The sequence below is a fragment of the Neoarius graeffei genome, chromosome 24, assembly GCF_027579695.1.
Source record: "Neoarius graeffei isolate fNeoGra1 chromosome 24, fNeoGra1.pri, whole genome shotgun sequence".
Lineage (NCBI taxonomy): Eukaryota > Metazoa > Chordata > Actinopteri > Siluriformes > Ariidae > Neoarius > Neoarius graeffei.
The window spans coordinates 40,096,794-40,115,712 of NC_083592.1; the positions used below are offsets into that span (position 1 = coordinate 40,096,794).

The window sequence follows — 18,919 nt, forward strand, 5'->3', positions numbered from 1 at the left end:
CGCTATATTTGACAAAGAAACCTAGTGCAAGTGAAAATACCAAAAAAAAGGGTAAGAATTTTTGGCTTTCCGTGTTTAAGAAACGGGCCGCAGAAAGACAAACTGCTCTAGTGGCATATGAATGCTGAGAGTTAGACAAGGTGCTGTTGCATGCAGAAGTGAGGAAAGAAAAGGGGGACGACTATAAACCAGACTCTCAAAAGTAATGCACGCAACATTGGATCGGCATCTGAGACAAGAGGATCAATCCTGAAAGATGTAAATGCTCCTGTCGTGTTGCCGCGTCATGATGAAAGACACTTTAGAAACTGATTCAAACATGCAAGATAAGTCTTGCGCCGTGAATGGCTTCTCAAGTATGAATTTGGCCCTATATATTATGGTTAGCGCTGTCGCCTCACAGCAAGAAGGTCCTGGGTTCGAGCCCCGGGGCCAGCGAGGGCCTTTCTGTGCGGAGTTTGCATGTTCTCCCTGTGTCTGTGTGGGTTTCCCCCACAGTCCAATTGACCGTAGGTGTGAATGTGAGTGTGAATGGTTGTCTATGTCCAGCCCTGTGATGACCTGGCGACTTGTCCAGGGTGTACCCCGCCTTTCGCCCGTAGTCAGCTGGGATAGGCTCCAGCTTGCCTGCAACCCTGTAGAAGGATAAAGCGGCTAGAGATAATGAGATGAGATATTATAAACAAGTAATCGTATGGTTCGTGAAATTAATCCTTAATTTTACTCGGCCCCATACGATTACCTATACTAATTCAGAACGATGAAAATGCATAAATACTCTTAGGAACAATTTTACAAGCAAATTATCTTGACATAGTAAATCTTTATTGAGCCATTAGAGCTGAGAAAAACTGCCACAAACTGTTTATTAAAATGTCAGTGTTATTGTAGGTTAACTTAACAGCATCCACAATTAATTATATAGAGATGATTCTGGCTGTCTGACAGCATAATTTACTTCTGCTCCAGTCTGTTAAAATCTTAGTGTATCAGACATTTTTGTACACAAGTTCTCATTTCCTCTATAACTAGTCATTTGCATTATTTGTAGCACTTGCCCTTAATTATTTTGGACATCTTGCTGCAGGCTGCATAATCAAGGAAAACAATCAGAATAAAACGGTTGATTTCATAAACAATTCAAGTAGTACTGCGTTAGTCCACTTAGTGGACATCACTCATCTACAACATGATGCTGAATTTGATGCAAATAAATGCAAGTAACACACACACACACCCCTTCTCAAAAAAGCATAATTAAACAGAAAACACCACTGCATGTTTGCTGGTGATTAAAGCTTAACCATGGATTAAATGGAATGTGTTCCAGTTTTGTAAATTCTTTACTGAAATAAGAAAGTACAAGCGACTCAGGATGGGTTTGAAGCATACTGCTGCAGGAGCTGGGAGTAGCACACGTCACACACACGTTCTGGGGTGATGGACGAGGGCAGGGGAATTTCATTGAGCATGCAGTTGTTGCAGAACACACCTCTGCAGTTCTTACACTCCTGCTAAAACGATAAAGCAAGAGGAAAAATAAATAAATACAATTCAGCACAATGCTCCGGGAAGAGAACTATGTTTCTCTGTACAGATTATACGACATGCAGTATATTGAACTTGTGTATAACAAGACTTTAAAAAACTCAATATACAGAAAAATGTTAGATGTTAACTTTGACAGGGTTAATCAAGTCATTAGCAATACTAAATATGAGATTTCATAGAAATTAAATATCCACCCTCTTCAAAATTATACAAATTTGCAATTGTGAGAATTTTAAAAGGTTTTTGTTATTAAGAATGACCGTTTCCTTTGAACTACTCAAGTGCCAAAGGAATAACGGCATTAAATATTTTTATACCGCAACGCTGTTGAATTCTTGAATGCGATTGGTCAGAGGGTTTTAGATCAGCAGCTCTGGAAATAGTTCTGGCTGTAAGAAAATCACAGCTTTATATTAATACACTCGTTCCAATACATTATAGTCTCTAATGACAGCTAGTTTTTACAGGGACTTGGTGGATGATCTAAAAATTATCAGAGAAAAAACCTAAACAAAAAAAAAAAAAAAAAAAAAGATTGTTAAAGGAATACGCCACCCCCAAGTGAAATTGCCCAAGTGAAATTGAGTCAGTCCCTGCAGTCGGATGAGTGAGCCAAAGCGTTTTGTAGCCGACCCAGCCATTGTCCTGATCTGGAAACGTCCCGGTTAGCTTTAGCTTAGCGTAGTCGCTGTAATCCGGCGTGTCCAGCTAGCATTGTCGTTGCAAAAGTGAATCAAATAACTCAAGACTTTTTATAATCATTTCTCATGACCTGTACATTCACATCGAGTACACATATCAATGCAAATTAACACGAAGGGATTTACGAGACCAGTTTATATCTGGAGCTATTTTCGGCCACAGCACAGGCAAAGCACCACTGCAGGCGCAAATACACCACGCAGCACCTGAAAACCCTGGTTTCCCTGGCAACACTGGTGTATTGACGGAAGTTGTGGTGCTGCGTGGTGTCTTTGCGCCTGCAGCGGTGCTTTGCCTGTGCTGTGGCCAAAAATACACTAAGTAACTTTAAAAACGCACATTGATAAAACTTGCTGAATTCGTGCTGAGTTTATCACAATGGAAAAATAACTTCATTCCGCCCGAATAAGTTCCAAATCTGTGCTCAAATCAGAATTTAAGGGAGTTGTACTCAATAACGTACAATATGACTCGGGTAGTCAATGACATGGACAGGCTTTAATTTTCAAACAAATTTTGCATACACTGTACACACACAATCTTGCCTATAAATACCCGGGGGAAATGATGGGAAAATTGTCATTATTGAAGATGCCACGCCTAAGCCAAAATCAACGTGAACAGGCCATCGGGATGTTGCGTGCCGGAAGTACACAGACAGAGGTCGCCCGGCACTTCGGTGTTCATCATTCGACCGTTTCCCGTTTGAGTCAGCGTTACAGACAGACAGGGAGCACCAGGGATCGTCCACGCCCTGGTCAGCCTCGAGTCACGACGCCAGTTCAGGATCAGCACATCAGGCTAGCTCACCTCCGTGACAGATTCCTGACCCCCTCAGTCCCTGCTGCTGAGACCCCTGGACGACACAGACCCAGAATCTCCAGCATGACGGTCCGAACATGGACCAACTGTCACTTTGAATTTTTTTATTGTGAATTAATTCTTGAGTTTGACAATAAATGTCCTTTATCGATGTTTCAAGATGTGTGTGCATTACATAAATTTCAAATATATGCATGGATCTAAAGTGATATCGTGTTGAATTCTATTGTGCATTTTTAAAGTTACTTAGTATAGTTCCAGATATAAACTGGTCTAGTAAATCGCTTCGTGTTAATTTGCATTGATATGTGTACTCGATGTGAATGTACAGGTCATGAGAAATAATTATAAAAAATCTTGAGTTATTTGATTCACTTTTGCAACGACAATGCTAGCTGGACACGCCGGATTACAGCGACTACGCTAAGCTAAAGCTAACCGGGACGTTTCCAGATCAGGACAATGGCTGGGTCGGCTACAAAACGCTTTGGCTCACTCATCCAACTCTAGGGACTGCAGGGACTGACTCAGTTTCACTTGGGGGTGGCGTATTCCTTTAATGTTCTGAAAGCAGATTTTTCACATGAAGTTTTTTTTTTGCTACATCAAATCCCTGTTATGTATATAAGGTATGTTACATACGCTATGCAAGAATGCAAATGCAACCACGACTGCATGAGTTGATACAAGTGTTTTATTTACACACCTTAAAGCATGTTCGACACCGTGCCAGAGATTAACAGCTAATCCACAAGAGGGCAGCAAAGTAAATACAGTAATGGATCAGAAATTTAAAATGGCTACGATTATTTCTTTGATTCTGACATGCTTGGGGTAATGCACTAATGCCTCCATGTGGAACAGAGTGTCATCCGTGGATGCACAAAAATCCTTCGTGAATAGCCTGGGAACGCCCCTTGTGAAGTCATTGCGCACTTTGGCTTGCATAGAGTACGTAACAGGCCTGAGAGGTAAAATCTGTTCACAATATTCCTAGACCAGCACGCTCATCGTAATTTATGAAATATCACCCATCTCTAGCTTAGTTTTCATGATCTTCCTTGAGAGAGGATAACTGATACCTTAGGACTGCTTAGAGCTTCCGAATGTTTGCACTTTGTGCAGACAGACAGCTCTGGCTCTTCATCAAGTGACTGGTTCTGCATGAAAAAGGAAATATACATTACCATGCTTACATTCTTGCATAAAAATGTACATAGCATGTCTATTTTCAACAAAAAGGATGACTAAACAAATGTACCTGTTCGTCTTCATGGGAAAGGGATCTGGAGAATACAATAAGTCGTCATTTGTACTTAGCAAATCACGTATGAAGTGATCCATAAGTTTAGTGTTTATGTAATCGTAGGGTAGTTTATGACTGAATAAAGAAAGACTTACAGATTTGAACTGAGACTTGTTTTCTCTTCTAACACGTTGCGAAGTGTGTCGTTCTCTTTTTTGACTGCTTCCAGCTCCTAAATAAACAAAAACTCATTACAACAGAAATTGTTCCATCCATGTTCACTAGATATGAGCAATCGTGTGCTCTGATTGGCTGCTCTACTACTAGGCTATCGGCTCATTTACTGTGAGAAGAGAAAAATAAAATGGTGGCGCGCGTTACTGAACCAACCGAGGAAGAAAAACTACCTGAAAACAAAACCCCCCCAAAAAATACAAAAAGCAATAAAATATGGAATAAAGGTATTCAAGGGTAAGAACTTTTTTTTTTCAATAATTATAGCATTTCACAAATTGCTACAGTCATTTCACCGGTTTGTTTACATTAAGTGGAAATTATTTTGTCAGGCGTTTTATATAAGTGTGTTATTTACCAGCTTAAGGTCGGCCCGTATCGTGAAATGCCGTGACCAAGGTCTTGAAAGTACTGAGCGAGGCCCTTTGGGCCGAGGTCAGTACTCAAGGCTGAGGTCACGGTATTTCACCATACGGACCGGCCTTAAGCTGGTAAATATTTATTTTTTCCTTTACCAAATTCTAACAAAGCAAGAGTGCCTGAAAGAGAAAACCGAGCCGCCATTTTGAATCCTCATTCACTGCTGTAATGCAAATGGCTTCTTCCTTAGTATACAAGTGCACTTCCATGGTGGGGGGGGAATTAAAAAAAATAAATTTTGCCACCTATGTAGTCCCCTATTTATACAAAATTGAGTCACTCAGGATTCGGCCATGTTTTTGCTCAGCGTTAGCAAGTTACAGGTTTTTAGCTTTCTCCTGAAATGTTTTATTTTATTTCTTCTTCCTCAGGGTAGTAAAACTCGCTTTCGCTGAGAACACTGTCATTAATCAAATCAAGTTTATTTGTACAGCGCTTTTAACAATAAACATTGTCGCAAAGCAGCTTTACAGAATTTGAACGACTTAAAACATGAGCTAATTTTATCCCTAATCTATCCCCAATGAGCAAGCCTGTGGCGACGGTGGCAAGGAAAAACTCCCTCAGACGACATGAGGAAGAAACCTCGAGAGGAACCAGACTCAAAAGGGAACCCATCCTCATTTGGGCAACAACAGACTATCATTATCACTATCCATGGATGTAAAATTAATGCTATTATGCTTAGAAATGCTGGCAAAAATTTACAAGATTTTTGAGGGGAAAAAAAAAAAAAAACATAAATCTTATAAAAAAAAAAAAATTGCTACTATGTTGTTAACGAGCAAGTCGCCAGAGGTCCGTAACCGGGATCCGTACCATAGGATATGGACCCGCTCACCAGCCAATTAGAGCGCAGGATTTGATGGAAACCGGACCACGAAAATGATATTTATCGAATTTGGGGGGGGGGGTGGGGGGTGCTCCATTTCTCAAAATCCAGTGAGCATGGATAGAAAAGGAGTTATTCCACTCAATCTCATCGTGCATGGCTTATCGCTAACTCGGCGCTACGCACCTCATTGGCCATCAGCTCTTGTAGGACTTTGATTTTGTGGAATAACTTAATTATTCTGCAGTTACACAATGCTAACTAGTCTTCAAACGAAGCGTCACCTTTCTTATGTCCTCCACTTGCTGCCGCACGTCTTTGTTTGGAGGGGTTTTTCCCAGCAGGGTATCTGAATGCTGACTACTCCGCCTCCCTCGCTCCTTCTTCAACTCCTGCTCCAAACTGTTCCTGCACCCCAAAAAACAAACACAGCTTTAAGTCTGTGGATTATAAGGGTTTGTATTCATTTGTTTAAAAAAAAAAAAAAAAGTAGCTCTAACACAAACTGCTGAAAGTTAATACTGGCTAAAACAAAGGGTGTCAGCATTAACTTTTTCAGCAGTTTGTGCTGCAGTAGCTCGTCCGTGGGGTTGGATCATATGGGCTAGCCTTTGTGCCCTATGCGAATCAGTGAGCCTTCGACACCCATGACCCTGTCGCCGGTTCACTGGTAGTCCTTTCTTGGACCGCTTTTGGTAGGTACTAACCACTGCATGCTGGGAACACCCCACAAGATGTGGGGTTTTGGAGACGCTCAGACCCAGTCATCTCACCATCACAATCTGGCCCTTGTCAAAGTTGCTCAGGTCCTTACGCTAGCCCATTTATTTCCTGCTTCCAACACATCAACTTCAAGAACTGACTGTTCTCTTGCTGCCGGATATATCCCACCCCTCAACAGATGCCATTGTAATGAGAGAATCAATGCTATTCACGTCAGTATTGTTCTACAATGTAGAAAATGGTCAAAATACAGAAAGACCTATGGCTGAGTTGGTGTGTACAGACAGACATAGTGGTACTGTGTATATATAGTCAACTCAGTTGATAGATTAGTAAAATCAAACGTGTAGGACTTTTGCCTACCTCTGCTTTTTGAAATGCTCCACTTCTTGGTGCAGACTCGCAATTTTATCTCCAAACTCCTGCTTGAAGAGCCTGTTCGCCTCCTCGGCCAGGTCCCTCTGCTTCTCTGCCTGTTTAGATCTGTAGTTGAGCCAGATGAACTTAATGAGGTAAAAAAATGAGAACTAAAATGCCACGACAAGGAGGAGAATCTAAATAACATCAAAACAAAATGAGCAGACACTAAAACAAGCATAAAAAAAATAAAATAAATAAATCCTCAGACAAGGGGACGAGTGTAGTAAATGTAGAGGCTATATGGAAACCCAAAGAAAGTGAAGAAAGCTCAAGCGTTGGATTTGATCTTTATTATGCTACTGTACTACATTTGACAGATTGTTAAAGTCCACATACACTTAATTGCAATCAAGAGAATAACCTTATCCACAAAAACCTTGAATTTATTCTGGGGCTTGAAACAAGACCACGACTTTTCACATTTGTCGTTAACCTCCATCAGTGTCACATCTTCAACCAGTTCTGACCCACGTTGTATTACGCTCATGATCATCTACAAAAATGAAATCTGCAACTAGATCCTCCTGAGTGTCTGCTTTCACTCTAGTCAAAACTTCACACAGGTGACTGATCACTGATCCAGGTCCATTTCACTTTTGCTCAAAAGTCAAAACATAAAAGTTTGGCCAAAAAGAGTATTAATAAAATAATAATAAAAACATACTTTGCAAATAACTAAATGGTACACGTTTAACCAGATCCTGTTAATATGTTAAAGCTTCTGATAGCCAAAGCCTTCGTTCGAACGTCCTGAAGTTTGGTTATTCAAAGAGTAAAGAGATACACTGTAGAGATACGAGAGATGCATTGTTGTTACCATTTCCTATATATAAAACAAAAAGACCCAAAAAATATCAAAAACAAACAAAAAGCTGTTGGGTATATAATATTGAATTGTTCTTGCACTGTCTGAAAAACTGCTCTATTTTGAACCTGGTGAACCACAAAAAAAAAAAGTTTGGAAAGACTAAGAGGCGCGCTCGTTTGGAGTGTGATATTCACAATAGAAGCAAAAACATGGTAGTCCATGAGGGAAAGAAAAGAAAAAAAAAAAAAGGAACCTCAACAGATCTCAAACCCATTAGAAAATAAATAACCTAGTTGTTTCTATGATATGCAAAGTCAAATTTAGGATATGTATTGATGAAACTAGTATTAAGCGTTTGCAAATTATCTATTGTTGCTTTTGCAGCAGTTTCCCTGCAGCCAAATTCAAGTTCCGTGCTTGCTTGACCACGTCCTTCTCGCTGACGAGAGTAAAAGAAAAGAAAGGATGACATGAAAGGGATGCATAATGAAGGAACAAAGCAAAACAACAAGAGACAGAAGGCAGAGAGGAGTTATTTCAAGGAAGGGCAAGAGCAGAACTTGAAACAGAGCAGATAAGCAATCCAATAATATTTATCATCTTCAGCCTAACTTGCATTAGTGGTTACGAAAACAAAAAGGCACAGGTTCCAACATGATTTCAGTGTTGTGTCGGTGTTCAAGCATACGAGCCCTTACCTGTGCTCCAGTTGTTTAATAGTGGCTGCCATCTGGTTCGTTTTCTCTTCAAAGCGACTGATGATCTCACTCTTCTGTTTCACACTGGTCTCTGAGCTCTGCAACACACCCAAGCTATTTTTATGCTGCGTTTCATAAAGCTGTGCAATCAGATCAATTAAAATACACTATGTGAGAAATAAAACATGACCGGCCATGCTGCTAGAGGAAAATAATCAATGATGGATTGGTGTTGATTATTTTCCTGATAACAGCATGCCCTCAAGTGTTTTATTCCTTTTATACCACAGTAAATCAGCGACAACTTTTTATTTAAAGGCGTCACGCAGTGGCAATAAAAGTCGCATTATTCTGCACCAGAATGCTTTAGAGATTCGAAATAAATTGACCGTCGATTTTTCAAAAGCTTCCCGCGGTTGTAATCGGTCCTTATTTGGTCATGCCCATCACTTGAAATTTCCCGCGTTCGCAGCGCCCCCTCTCAGTCAATGGAACAGCTGCGTAATGTCATACCAGTAACCACTCGGTGCAGTTGCAATGGCGGACACACCAGAAAATAGGAGCGATGCTGAGGAAATTAGCTTTGATTTTACCGATACAGAAGAAGAAAATGGCCCACAAGTAGAGATTTTGACAGCTGAATGTCCTGGTGGTATCCAGCCTTACAGATTTGAACCTGAGCGCTCATCTTCAGAAGAAAATGAGGACAGTTCTGACGACGACAGAAACGAAGACGAGAATGAAGAAGACCGGCGACTTGAAGACTTGTTTTGGTTGGTTTCTCTGACTAAATCACTACTTGTGTGTATTTTTAAAGACCATTTTCACTTGAATTAGAATGCTGTGTGATTAATCTATGATTATGTGTAATACTGATAGCTGTAGGGGGTGAAAGTATAGCTAGAAAGATTGAATTCTAGCAACTTGACAGCTTGCGATCTCGCGAAATGCAGTGGGCCTTCTGATACAGTAGACCCCTTGATATTCCAGTTTTCATCATTTTCCTTTTATTGCGGTTGATTTTAACTTGATATTCAGTATGTTATAGGCTGGGAGTATTGAGCTTTGTATTGTATTGTTTAGTAAACGTACAATCGTCAGTAATAAGTGATAATTATTAGTTAAAGGCAGCTCTGTGGCATAAATCACTGTAAAATTTGGACACAAGTCCAAATTTGGCCTTTTGGTTTCTATCCTATAGATCCATTTTGCTCTCCCATGATGATCTTAGACCTATTAAAAGCGACATGGGGTGTTGTACATAATATTGCAAGATCATGGAGGTTTAATTGGAGTTTTGTGAAAATGTTTTTAAAAAGCTAGTAAAGGTGGCTTGGGAAGCTGGAAAGCAGACATTATAAACAAACAAAATTTATTTTTAACGCATGTTTTCCAGGTGCAGTTGTGGAAACTGTAGAATTATGCCAACTGCACAGGAATGCAGATGTTGTCGGGAGCGACCCCAAGTCATTGCACAGTTTGGCGATCTACCTGATGGTGACCAAGAATATTAATACATCATTTCATAGTGTTTTGAGTGTTCAAAACTATCCACAAACTGAATAAATCCACAAAATCCGCAATGTAAACAACTCTGGTAAACGCACGCTATAGAGAAAACATGGCGACAGGCCAGCATCACCCAAGGGAGGTTACTGGTATGACGTCACACATAAGTTGACCTAGTTAACGGCTGGCTGCCTAAAGTTGGCTGTGCGCGTCAACTTTAAATGCTTGTAGCGGGCGCATCGTGACATTGAGATCGCGGGAAACCGAGGGGCTTGAATAACCCACCAAACCCGACATTTTGACACATGATATAGCCTGATTGCTGAAATTACCGCACGACGCCTTTAAGACTGACGTGCTGTACTTTATATCCATTTAACGTTGTGGAAAGTCCACGCAACAGCTTATGTTACCAAGATACCACAAAGTGCAAAATCGTCCATTCTGAAGACTTCCCAAGGTCTGAAACTTATAGTTACAGCTTTAACTTAGTCATTTAGTGCTAACATTTGAGACACCTTCCAAAAAGAGTGAATAAACATCACAGCAAACTTCAATATTTTTAACAGTTATTCGACGAAATCGAGTCGTACATGAGCTGATAGCTGACGACGCACGTAGCACCGAGTTGGCTACAAGCCATGTATGACAAGATTGAGTGGAATAACTTTTATTATATCCACATTCACTGGATTCTGAGAAGCAGAGCATTTTTATTTTTTTGCAAATTCAATAAAAGAAAGAAAGCACTACTTTATTCATCACACTTGTGAAATTCCTCTCTGCATTTAACCCATCTGAAGCACTGAACACACACATACATACCCAGAGCAGTGGGCAGCCATGCTAACAGCGCTCGGGGAGCAGTTGGGAGTTCGGTGCCTCGCTCAAGGCTGTCCCATATTAATCCAAGTGCATGTTTTTGAACTGTGGGGGAAAACCAAAGCACCCAGAGGAAACCCATGGAGAACATGCAAACTCCACACAGAAAGGCCCTCGCTGGCCGCTGGGCTCGAACCCAGAACCTTCTTGCTGTGAGGCGACAGTGCTAACCACTACACCACCCGAATATTATTTTTTTTTATATATATATATATATATATATATATATATATATATATATATATATATATATAAATATATATATATATATATATATATATATATATATATATATATATATAAATATATATAATAAATATATATAAAAAATATAATAATATATATATATATATATATATATATATATATATATATATATATATATATATATATATGCGGCACGGTAGTGCCATATACATAAATATTTTGTATAATTTTTAAGGGGGAAGGTATGTTTTTACCATCAAATACTTTTTTCCTTTCGTTTTTTTGGAGTTTTATTTTCGAGTACAGTTTTTATTTCATCCTCACTTGGTTCAGTAAAGGCCTCTGCATGCTCTTGCGACAAGGCTTTCGCAGATAGCTTTTCGCAGACAGTTGTAATTTATCGTTGAGCAGGGAGTAATAGGCGTGCGCGATGTTATTCACCGCCACAATGCAAGGTGGCGCGAAGTCGCGAAATCGCTAGGAGTAGTTGGTGGGTGTGGTTAGTGGAGTGTTTATCCTCCGGTTACTTATAATGACTAGAACTGGAGTCGTATAGATGTACGTACTTCCTCACTTCCTCGATCAACCGCTCTTCGTGCTGCTCCATCTTCGCTCGTGTTTTTAAAAATGGCGGTCGTGAAAACAAACCAAACCGGGAAAGTAGGGAAGCGGAAGTGCGTGTACAGCGGATGTAGAGTGGACCAATCGGAGCCCTCTTGTCTGCGACGCTGTCTGCGAGGCTGTCTGTGGTGGTCACAATTTTTGGGAGGTGCGCGCAGAGCGTCTGCAAAGGGGGGGGGGGGGGGGGGGGGGGGGGCGTTGCAGACGCCATCTGCGACACCATCTGCGAGGACTGGGTTGTCAGCATAAATTGGCCTTAAAACGGTCACCATTTTCTTCTTCAGAGTTTTTTTAGTGGTTGGCAAACCAACCTAAAAGGTATATTACTGCCGTCACGTGGGCTGGAGTGTGGAACAGGAGGTTTTTCTTTTTTTTGGGGGGGAGAGATGACTATTCTTTTAGCTACAGTATTTCTATTTTATTAAATACTTGATAGTGATATATCTGACTTGATGTGCTCCGCCATTGATTTTCTCTACTCCCGGTATGTGAGCTGATATCTTAGTAGTAGAGTAGCCAATCTGATCGCGTGACTGCTCATATCCAGTGAATGTGGATAGAATAATAATGATTACACATTTTAAGCACTTACATGGGACATCTCCCATGAGTCCTTTTGAATTAGTTGTTACTACATTAAATGATTTGCCCTGAAACTGGAATCACCAGAGTTGCTGTTTTAGAAAATTAATCACCAGTGCTGTGGTATAAACTTAGTTGTACACATCAGTGGTTATTCTACTCTTGTACCTGGGTCTTGTTGGAGAGCTCGTAGTTGATTCTGCGCAGATCATCCAGCTGATGTCTGAGCTCCACCAGCGCATCATGCTTCTCACAAATGTCCTTCTCCAGCATCTTCATAGACAATTCCATCTCCTGTCTCATCCCGATCTGCACTTCCAGCTCTTTCTCCACATCCTACACAGACGCAATCAGCGTAACCTTAAGTAAAAACTTAAGTTTGGTTTCAATAGGAACATCTTAAATTCAACTTCCATACATTCATTCGTTCACAGTATATTCAAGTATATTTTGTTTGATGTTAAACATGTAATATACAGTCAAATTATTAACATTAATGAAAATAAATGCGGTCAACAATTTACGTTCCATATAAGAACTTGCCTGTCCTCACCATTCAAAAACTGTGGCAGTAAAAAGTGTACAAGTGTGTTTGAGAGAGAGAGAGAGAGAGAGAGAGAGAGAGAGAGAGAGAGAGAGAGAGATTCAGTGAACAGAGCTGTGAGCAAACTAAACAAATTGGCTTACTCTTAAAGGAACAGTCCACCGTACTTCCATAATATAATATTTTCTTCTCTGAATTGAGACGAGCTGATCCGTACCTCTCCGAGCTTTGCGCGACCTCCCAGTCAGTCAGACGCGCTGTTACTCCTGTTAGCAATGTAGCTAGGCTCAGTATGGCCAATGGTATTTTTTGGGGCTGTAGTTAGATGCGACCAAACTCTTCCATGTTTTTCCTGTTTACATAGGTTTATATGACCAGTGACATGAAACAAAGTTCAGTTACACAAATTGAAACGTGGCGATTTTCTATGCTATGGAAAGTCCGCACTATACCTTCTGCGCGCTTTGACAGCGCATTGATACCTTCACTCGGAGTTGTACCATTTTTTTTTTTTTTTTAGACAGGGTGGACGGACCAGGGCATTCGCCCGCCTGGCCGTGCCCGACGAGGAGCGCTCTCGGCCGGCTTGGGAGGCAGACGGCAGCCCCGCCTGGAAGTGTGGTTTTACCATGGGCCTCATGTGGAAAAATGACAAAGTCCCAGTTTTACCATGGGGCTCAAGTTGTACCAATTTTTTTTTTTTAAGACAGGGTGGACGGACCAGGGCATTCGCCCACCTGGCCGTGCCCGAAGAGGAGTGAAGGTATCAATGCGCTGTCGAAGCGCGCAGAAGGTGTTAGTACGCCTGTCATTATAGTGCGGACTTTCCATAGCATAGAAAATTGCCACGTTTCAATTTGTGTAACTGAACTTTGTTTCATATCACTGGTCATATAAACCTATGTAAACAGGAAAAACATGGAAGAGTTTGGTCGCATCTAACTACAGCCCCAAAAAATACCATTGACCATACTGAGCCTAGCTACATTGCTAACAGGAGTAACAGCGCGTCTGACTGACTGGGAGGTCGCGCAAAGCTCGGAGAGGTACGGATCAGCTCATCTCAATTCAGATAAGAGCATATTTCATTATGGAAGTACGGTGGACTGTTCCTTTAACTTCCCAAAACAAGTAGGCTTCTGTCCACTTTTCCTGAAAGCTTCCACTCCATCAACTTTCCTTTTCTTTGACAATATCTTGATACCTGACCAGAAGCAGCTAGCTCACGGTCTTTCTTTAGTCATGAAAGACTCACTGTTTACTTGAAACGTCACCACCTAGTGGATGAATGACAAATTGCATTTCGTGGTAACGGTCGACACAAAGAACGTAGAATCTTTGGTTGACGTACAGGCCGTCTTAAGTCTTTGCGCGGGCCGAATGTGGCCCGTATGTTTGACACCTCTGAGCTAAATAACGGCATGCCTACTCTAAAAAGAGTGTCACAGACTCAAGACCTAACTGACCAGTCGGAGCTGAGTTTCCTCTTTAAGCTGCTTTCGAGTTTCTCCAAGCACTTGGCCGTCTGCAGCTCCATCTGGTCTCAACGCCTGCAGGAAACGCATCAAACTACAGTTTAGTTATGTTTCAAACAGGCCGTGTTATTTAAAGCAACTGATATTTGAAACTCTGAAATCCTTAAGTAAATAAATATCTTGACATACAGTGGCATGCAAAAGTTTGGGCACCCTTGCTGAAAATGTCTGTTACTGTGAATAGTTAAGTGAGCAGAAGATGAACTGATCACCAAAAGGCATAAAGGTAAAAAAAGATGACATTTCTTTAATATTTTCCACAAGATTACATTTTTATTTCCATCATTTACAGGTGTAAAATACCAAAAAATGAAAAGGATCTGAAGCAAAAAAAAAAAAAGTCTGGGCACCTGACATGGTCAGTACCTAGAAACACCCCCTTTGGCAAGTATCACAGCTTGTAAACAATTTTTGTAGCCAGCTAATAATCTTTCAGTTCTTACTTGGGGGATTTTCACGCATTCGTCCTTGCGAAAGGCTTCCAGTTCGACAAGTTTCCTGGGCTGTCTTGCATGCACTGCTCTTTTGAGATCTATCCACAGATGATTTTCAATGATGCTTAGGTCAGGGGACTGTGAGGGCCAGGGCAAAACCTTCAGCTTGTGCCTCTTGAGGTATTCCATTGTAGATTTTGAGGTGTGTTTTGGATCATCGTCTTATTGTAGGACCCATCCTCTTTTTAACTTCAACTTTTTTTTAACAGATGGTGTGATGTTTGCTTCCAGAATTTGCTGGTATTTATTCAACTCCATGCTTCCCTCGACCAATGAAATGTGCCCTGTGCCACTGGCTGCAACACAACCCCAAAGCATGATCGATCCACACCCATGCTTCAGAGTTGGAGAGGTGTTCTTTTCCTGGAATTTGGCACTCTTTCTCCAAACGTACCTTTGCGCATTGTGACCAAAAAGTTCCATTTTGATTTCATCAGTCCACAGGACTTGTTTCCAAAATGCATCAGGCTTATTTAGATGCTCATTTGCAAACTTCAGACACTGAATTTTGTGGCTAGGACGCAGGAAAGGTTTTCTTCTGATGACTCTTCCATGAAGGTCATATTTGTTCAGGTGTCGCTGCATAGTAGAACAGTGCACCACCACTCCAGGGTCTGCTAAATCTTTCTGAAGGTCTTTTGCAGTCAAACAGGGGTTTTTATTTGCCTTTCTAGCAATCCAACGAGCAGTTCTTTCAGAAAGTTTTCTTCATCTTCCAGACCTCACCTTGATCTCCACTGTTTAACTGCCGTTTCTTAATAACATCATGATCTGAGGAAACAGCTACCTGAAAACACTTTGCTACGTTCTTGTAGCCTTCTCCTGCTTTGTGAGCATCAATTATTTTATTATTCAGAATGCGACGGAGTTGCTTAGAGGAGCCCGTGGCTGTTGATTTTAGGGACAAGTTTGAGGAGTCAGAGAATTTATACAGCTTTGAAATCTGCATCATCTGACCTTTCCTAACGAAGAATTTGAACAAGCCACAGCTCAATACGCTAATTAAGGTCTGGAACCTTGGTAAAAGTTACCCGAGAACTCAAATGTATTAGGGTGCCCAAACTTTTCCATGGTGTTCCTTTTCTTTTTTTCACTCTCCAATTGTACAAAACAAAAATACACAAATCTCGCATAAAACGCTGAAAAGAAATGTCTCGTCTTTACCTTTATGCCTTTTGGTGATCAGTTCATCTTCTGCTCACTTAACTATTCACAGTAACAGACATTTTCAGCAAGGGTGCCCAAACTTTTGCATGCCACTGTACCGTTTACTTGGATACAGGGTGTGCACAAAAGGTGATGGTGATCTATAGTGAAACGGTATACCTTGCGATTGGACTCCACAAGGTAAGAGCTTTCCTCCTTCATCCTCTCTACCTCCTCTTGCAAAGTGATGATTCTGTTGTTTGCAACTGCAAGCTGTAATAATCAGAGAAGAGATTTAGTGGTACAGAACAGTACATTTCAACCACTTCTCACAACAAACATCTTTATAAAATGGCAAAGGAAAAAAAAAAGAATGCAAATGGAGAGGCAGGCTACTGAAAATTGGACTGCAGCCTTTTTTTTTTTCTTTTTAATATTTATACTTGATAGTGTTGGATTTAAATATAAACACCTCCTCTGTAAGTTTTGTGTTGGACTTTTCAAGGGCATCCACTTTGGCTTGTAGGTTATTCACAGAAGCACTGTCAGAGAGGAGGAGGGATATACAAGGCTTATGTTAGCCAGACAAGGCCAAAAACATCATAAACCAATATAATAGCTGCAGCAGTAACTCTACCTTAAATGTCTGTTGAGCTCCTCAACATAATTTTTCTGGTCAAGGATTGCTGTGATTTGTCCATCACTAAAACATTCCAAATATACACAAAGCCTAAATGAGTGACGGTCAAACTATCAGAAATTGTCCAATTCATATTACAAGGCACAAATGAGTGAGTATTAACTCACCCCTCTGTGCTCTTGCTGCTGTGACCTCCGTCTTTTAGATACATGGAAAAATCTATCACGCCAACCTGCCGAGAGAACACATGACCCACACACACACACACACACACAGGATCAGATAAAATAAAAATCACGAGCAAAAACCAGGAACAGGGATGTGATTTGGGGCTGGTGAAATTATCTGAAAATTTTAGCTGGGGGGCTGGGGGCCGCAGGCCCCCAGCTGGTCCAGGGCAGCGGCCTGGTGGGGGGACAAGGGGGGGAAGCCCCCCGAAGCTCCTGGGTTCTGGGGTTTTCTGACTTAAAAATTGTACTAAAATGGCAAGCAAACACACAAGAAAAAAAACTTGTCATGATTAACAAATTCAAGCCAATTTAATGGTCAACATGCAACTCTGACACACACACTCTCGCTCACTCTCACACACACACACACACACACACACGCTCTCGCTCACACCCCAAAGAACCAGCGCGAGCAGGGCCCGCTAGCCCCACGCCTTGTGACGTAATGCGCCCCGAGGCGAGCCGCGTTTTTTCTCCAACCATTCCCAGCGGAACTTTTTTCACTATTCTGTCGATTTCTTTAACTCGATTTGCATCTTTACGCTCGATCACAGAGGCTGCCATCTTTCAACTCTTTGTTTGAAGTGAGCTTACGTACAGCTATCTAACAAGCGCGTTCATTGGTTGTTACAGAGCGACGAGCCAATCACGTACCTCGTTTCATCTCATTGACGTAATTACGTCATTTACGCAATTACATCATTGCAATGAAACGAGGTACGTGATTGGCTCATCGCTCTGTAACAACCAATGAACGCGCTTGTTAGGTAGCTGTACGTAAGCTCACTTCAAACAAAGAGTTGAAAGATGGCAGCCTCCGTGATCGAGGCGTAAAGATGCAAATCCGAGGCTGCCATCTTTCAAACAAAGTCGGAACGAATAGGATACGAATGTGGATGAGGGAAAAATCGGAAAATTTTTTTTCAAGTTTTGAGGTGAAAAAAGCGGAATTCCGCGAATTCGCGGAAAAAAAAAAAAAAAAAAAAAATCACATCCCTGCAGGAATGAGATCAAATCAAAATTGTTTTTGCAGTGAAGGAGGGGAGAAGAGAAAAAAAAAAAAAAAAAAAAAAAACACACTTGAATTGTCCAAATACCCTGCATCAGCTTGACCCTACTGTACATTCACACTAGCAAGTGATAATTAACAATTATTCCATGGTACATGAACCGATAGCCAACGAGGCACATAGCGCTGAGTCAGCTATAAGCCATGTACGACAAGATTGAGTGGAATAATTGTTTTATTATAGCCATATTCACTGGACTGAAAAACAGCATTTTTGTTTTTTGCAAATTTGATAAATAAAACCTTTATACAAAACATCCAACAAAATAATTTCCGCTTGGACGGACTTCTTGAAAACCTATCAGTGGCTGCACAAATTGACTTTAGTGGTTGTTTTTTTTTTTTTTGTAGAAAGTGCTGTCGTGCTGAGGTATAGAATAACTAGACATTTATTTAATTCTTCTTTGGACATTTCAAGTTATGTAATTTTCAAGCTTCTTTGAGCTTTTGAACCAGTCTAAAAATAAATAAATAAATAAATAAATTTTAATGCTTAAAAGACAAAAGAATGTAAAACAAACCAACAATTACCGTAGCAATTTGTGAAAAATGCGATAATTCTTTAATTTTTTTTAATTAAAAATACGTTCTCACTATCAAATACTTTCATTCCATATTTTGTTTCTTTTTGTTTGAGTAGCTTTTTATTTCGTCCTCGGTTGGTTCAGCAAAACACTCCACCATTTTGTTTGTTTTTCTCTACCTCACTGTACATTGAGGTTTTTCACCTGTCGTCACAGGGTCACGTGACGCCCCGGTGTCCGCCATTTTGAAGGTCAAGCTAGCTAATGTCAACAACATCATAGCTGGTATGTTACTGTAGCAATGTTTACGTTCAGTCATTTGGATGACTGTTAAAACCTTTCAGTCTCAAGTTTTTCCTTTACTGTATTTACTAGTTTACTGTAATTATGATCCGGCAGCTATTTACACCGGATCCAGTGTAAATAGCTGCCAGAGCGCGCTCCGGCTTGCTCCCCCTCAAATTAAGCAGCGCGCTCCGG

At 40.8% G+C, this 18,919-nt stretch overlaps 1 protein-coding gene across 5 annotated transcripts in view; it reads right to left on the reverse strand.

Moving 5' to 3' along the window:
* Nucleotides 1–803: 803 nt before the first annotated feature.
* The window catches only part of rufy3 (RUN and FYVE domain containing 3), a 49,690-nt gene continuing 31,574 nt past the window's right edge, over nucleotides 804–18,919 (reverse strand). For 2 of the 5 annotated variants that reach the window (XM_060907232.1, XM_060907233.1), the window contains exons 6-13: nucleotides 16,784–16,848; nucleotides 16,614–16,679; nucleotides 16,449–16,518; nucleotides 16,157–16,249; nucleotides 14,268–14,351; nucleotides 12,426–12,593; nucleotides 8,457–8,554; nucleotides 8,110–8,197 (exon numbers count right to left, since the gene is read on the reverse strand). In XM_060907232.1, coding sequence (XP_060763215.1) covers nucleotides 8,125–8,197; nucleotides 8,457–8,554; nucleotides 12,426–12,593; nucleotides 14,268–14,351; nucleotides 16,157–16,249; nucleotides 16,449–16,518; nucleotides 16,614–16,679; nucleotides 16,784–16,848 — 717 coding nt within the window. In that variant the 3' untranslated portion in view covers nucleotides 8,110–8,124. Of the gene's footprint in view, nucleotides 1,515–1,868; nucleotides 1,941–4,157; nucleotides 4,236–4,336; nucleotides 4,362–4,476; nucleotides 4,554–6,091; nucleotides 6,216–6,893; nucleotides 7,014–8,109; nucleotides 8,198–8,456; nucleotides 8,555–12,425; nucleotides 12,594–14,267; nucleotides 14,352–16,156; nucleotides 16,250–16,448; nucleotides 16,519–16,613; nucleotides 16,680–16,783; nucleotides 16,849–18,919 lie in introns of those variants that run through there. The other 3 variants (XM_060907231.1, XM_060907230.1, XM_060907229.1) reach the window with 3 other exon arrangements.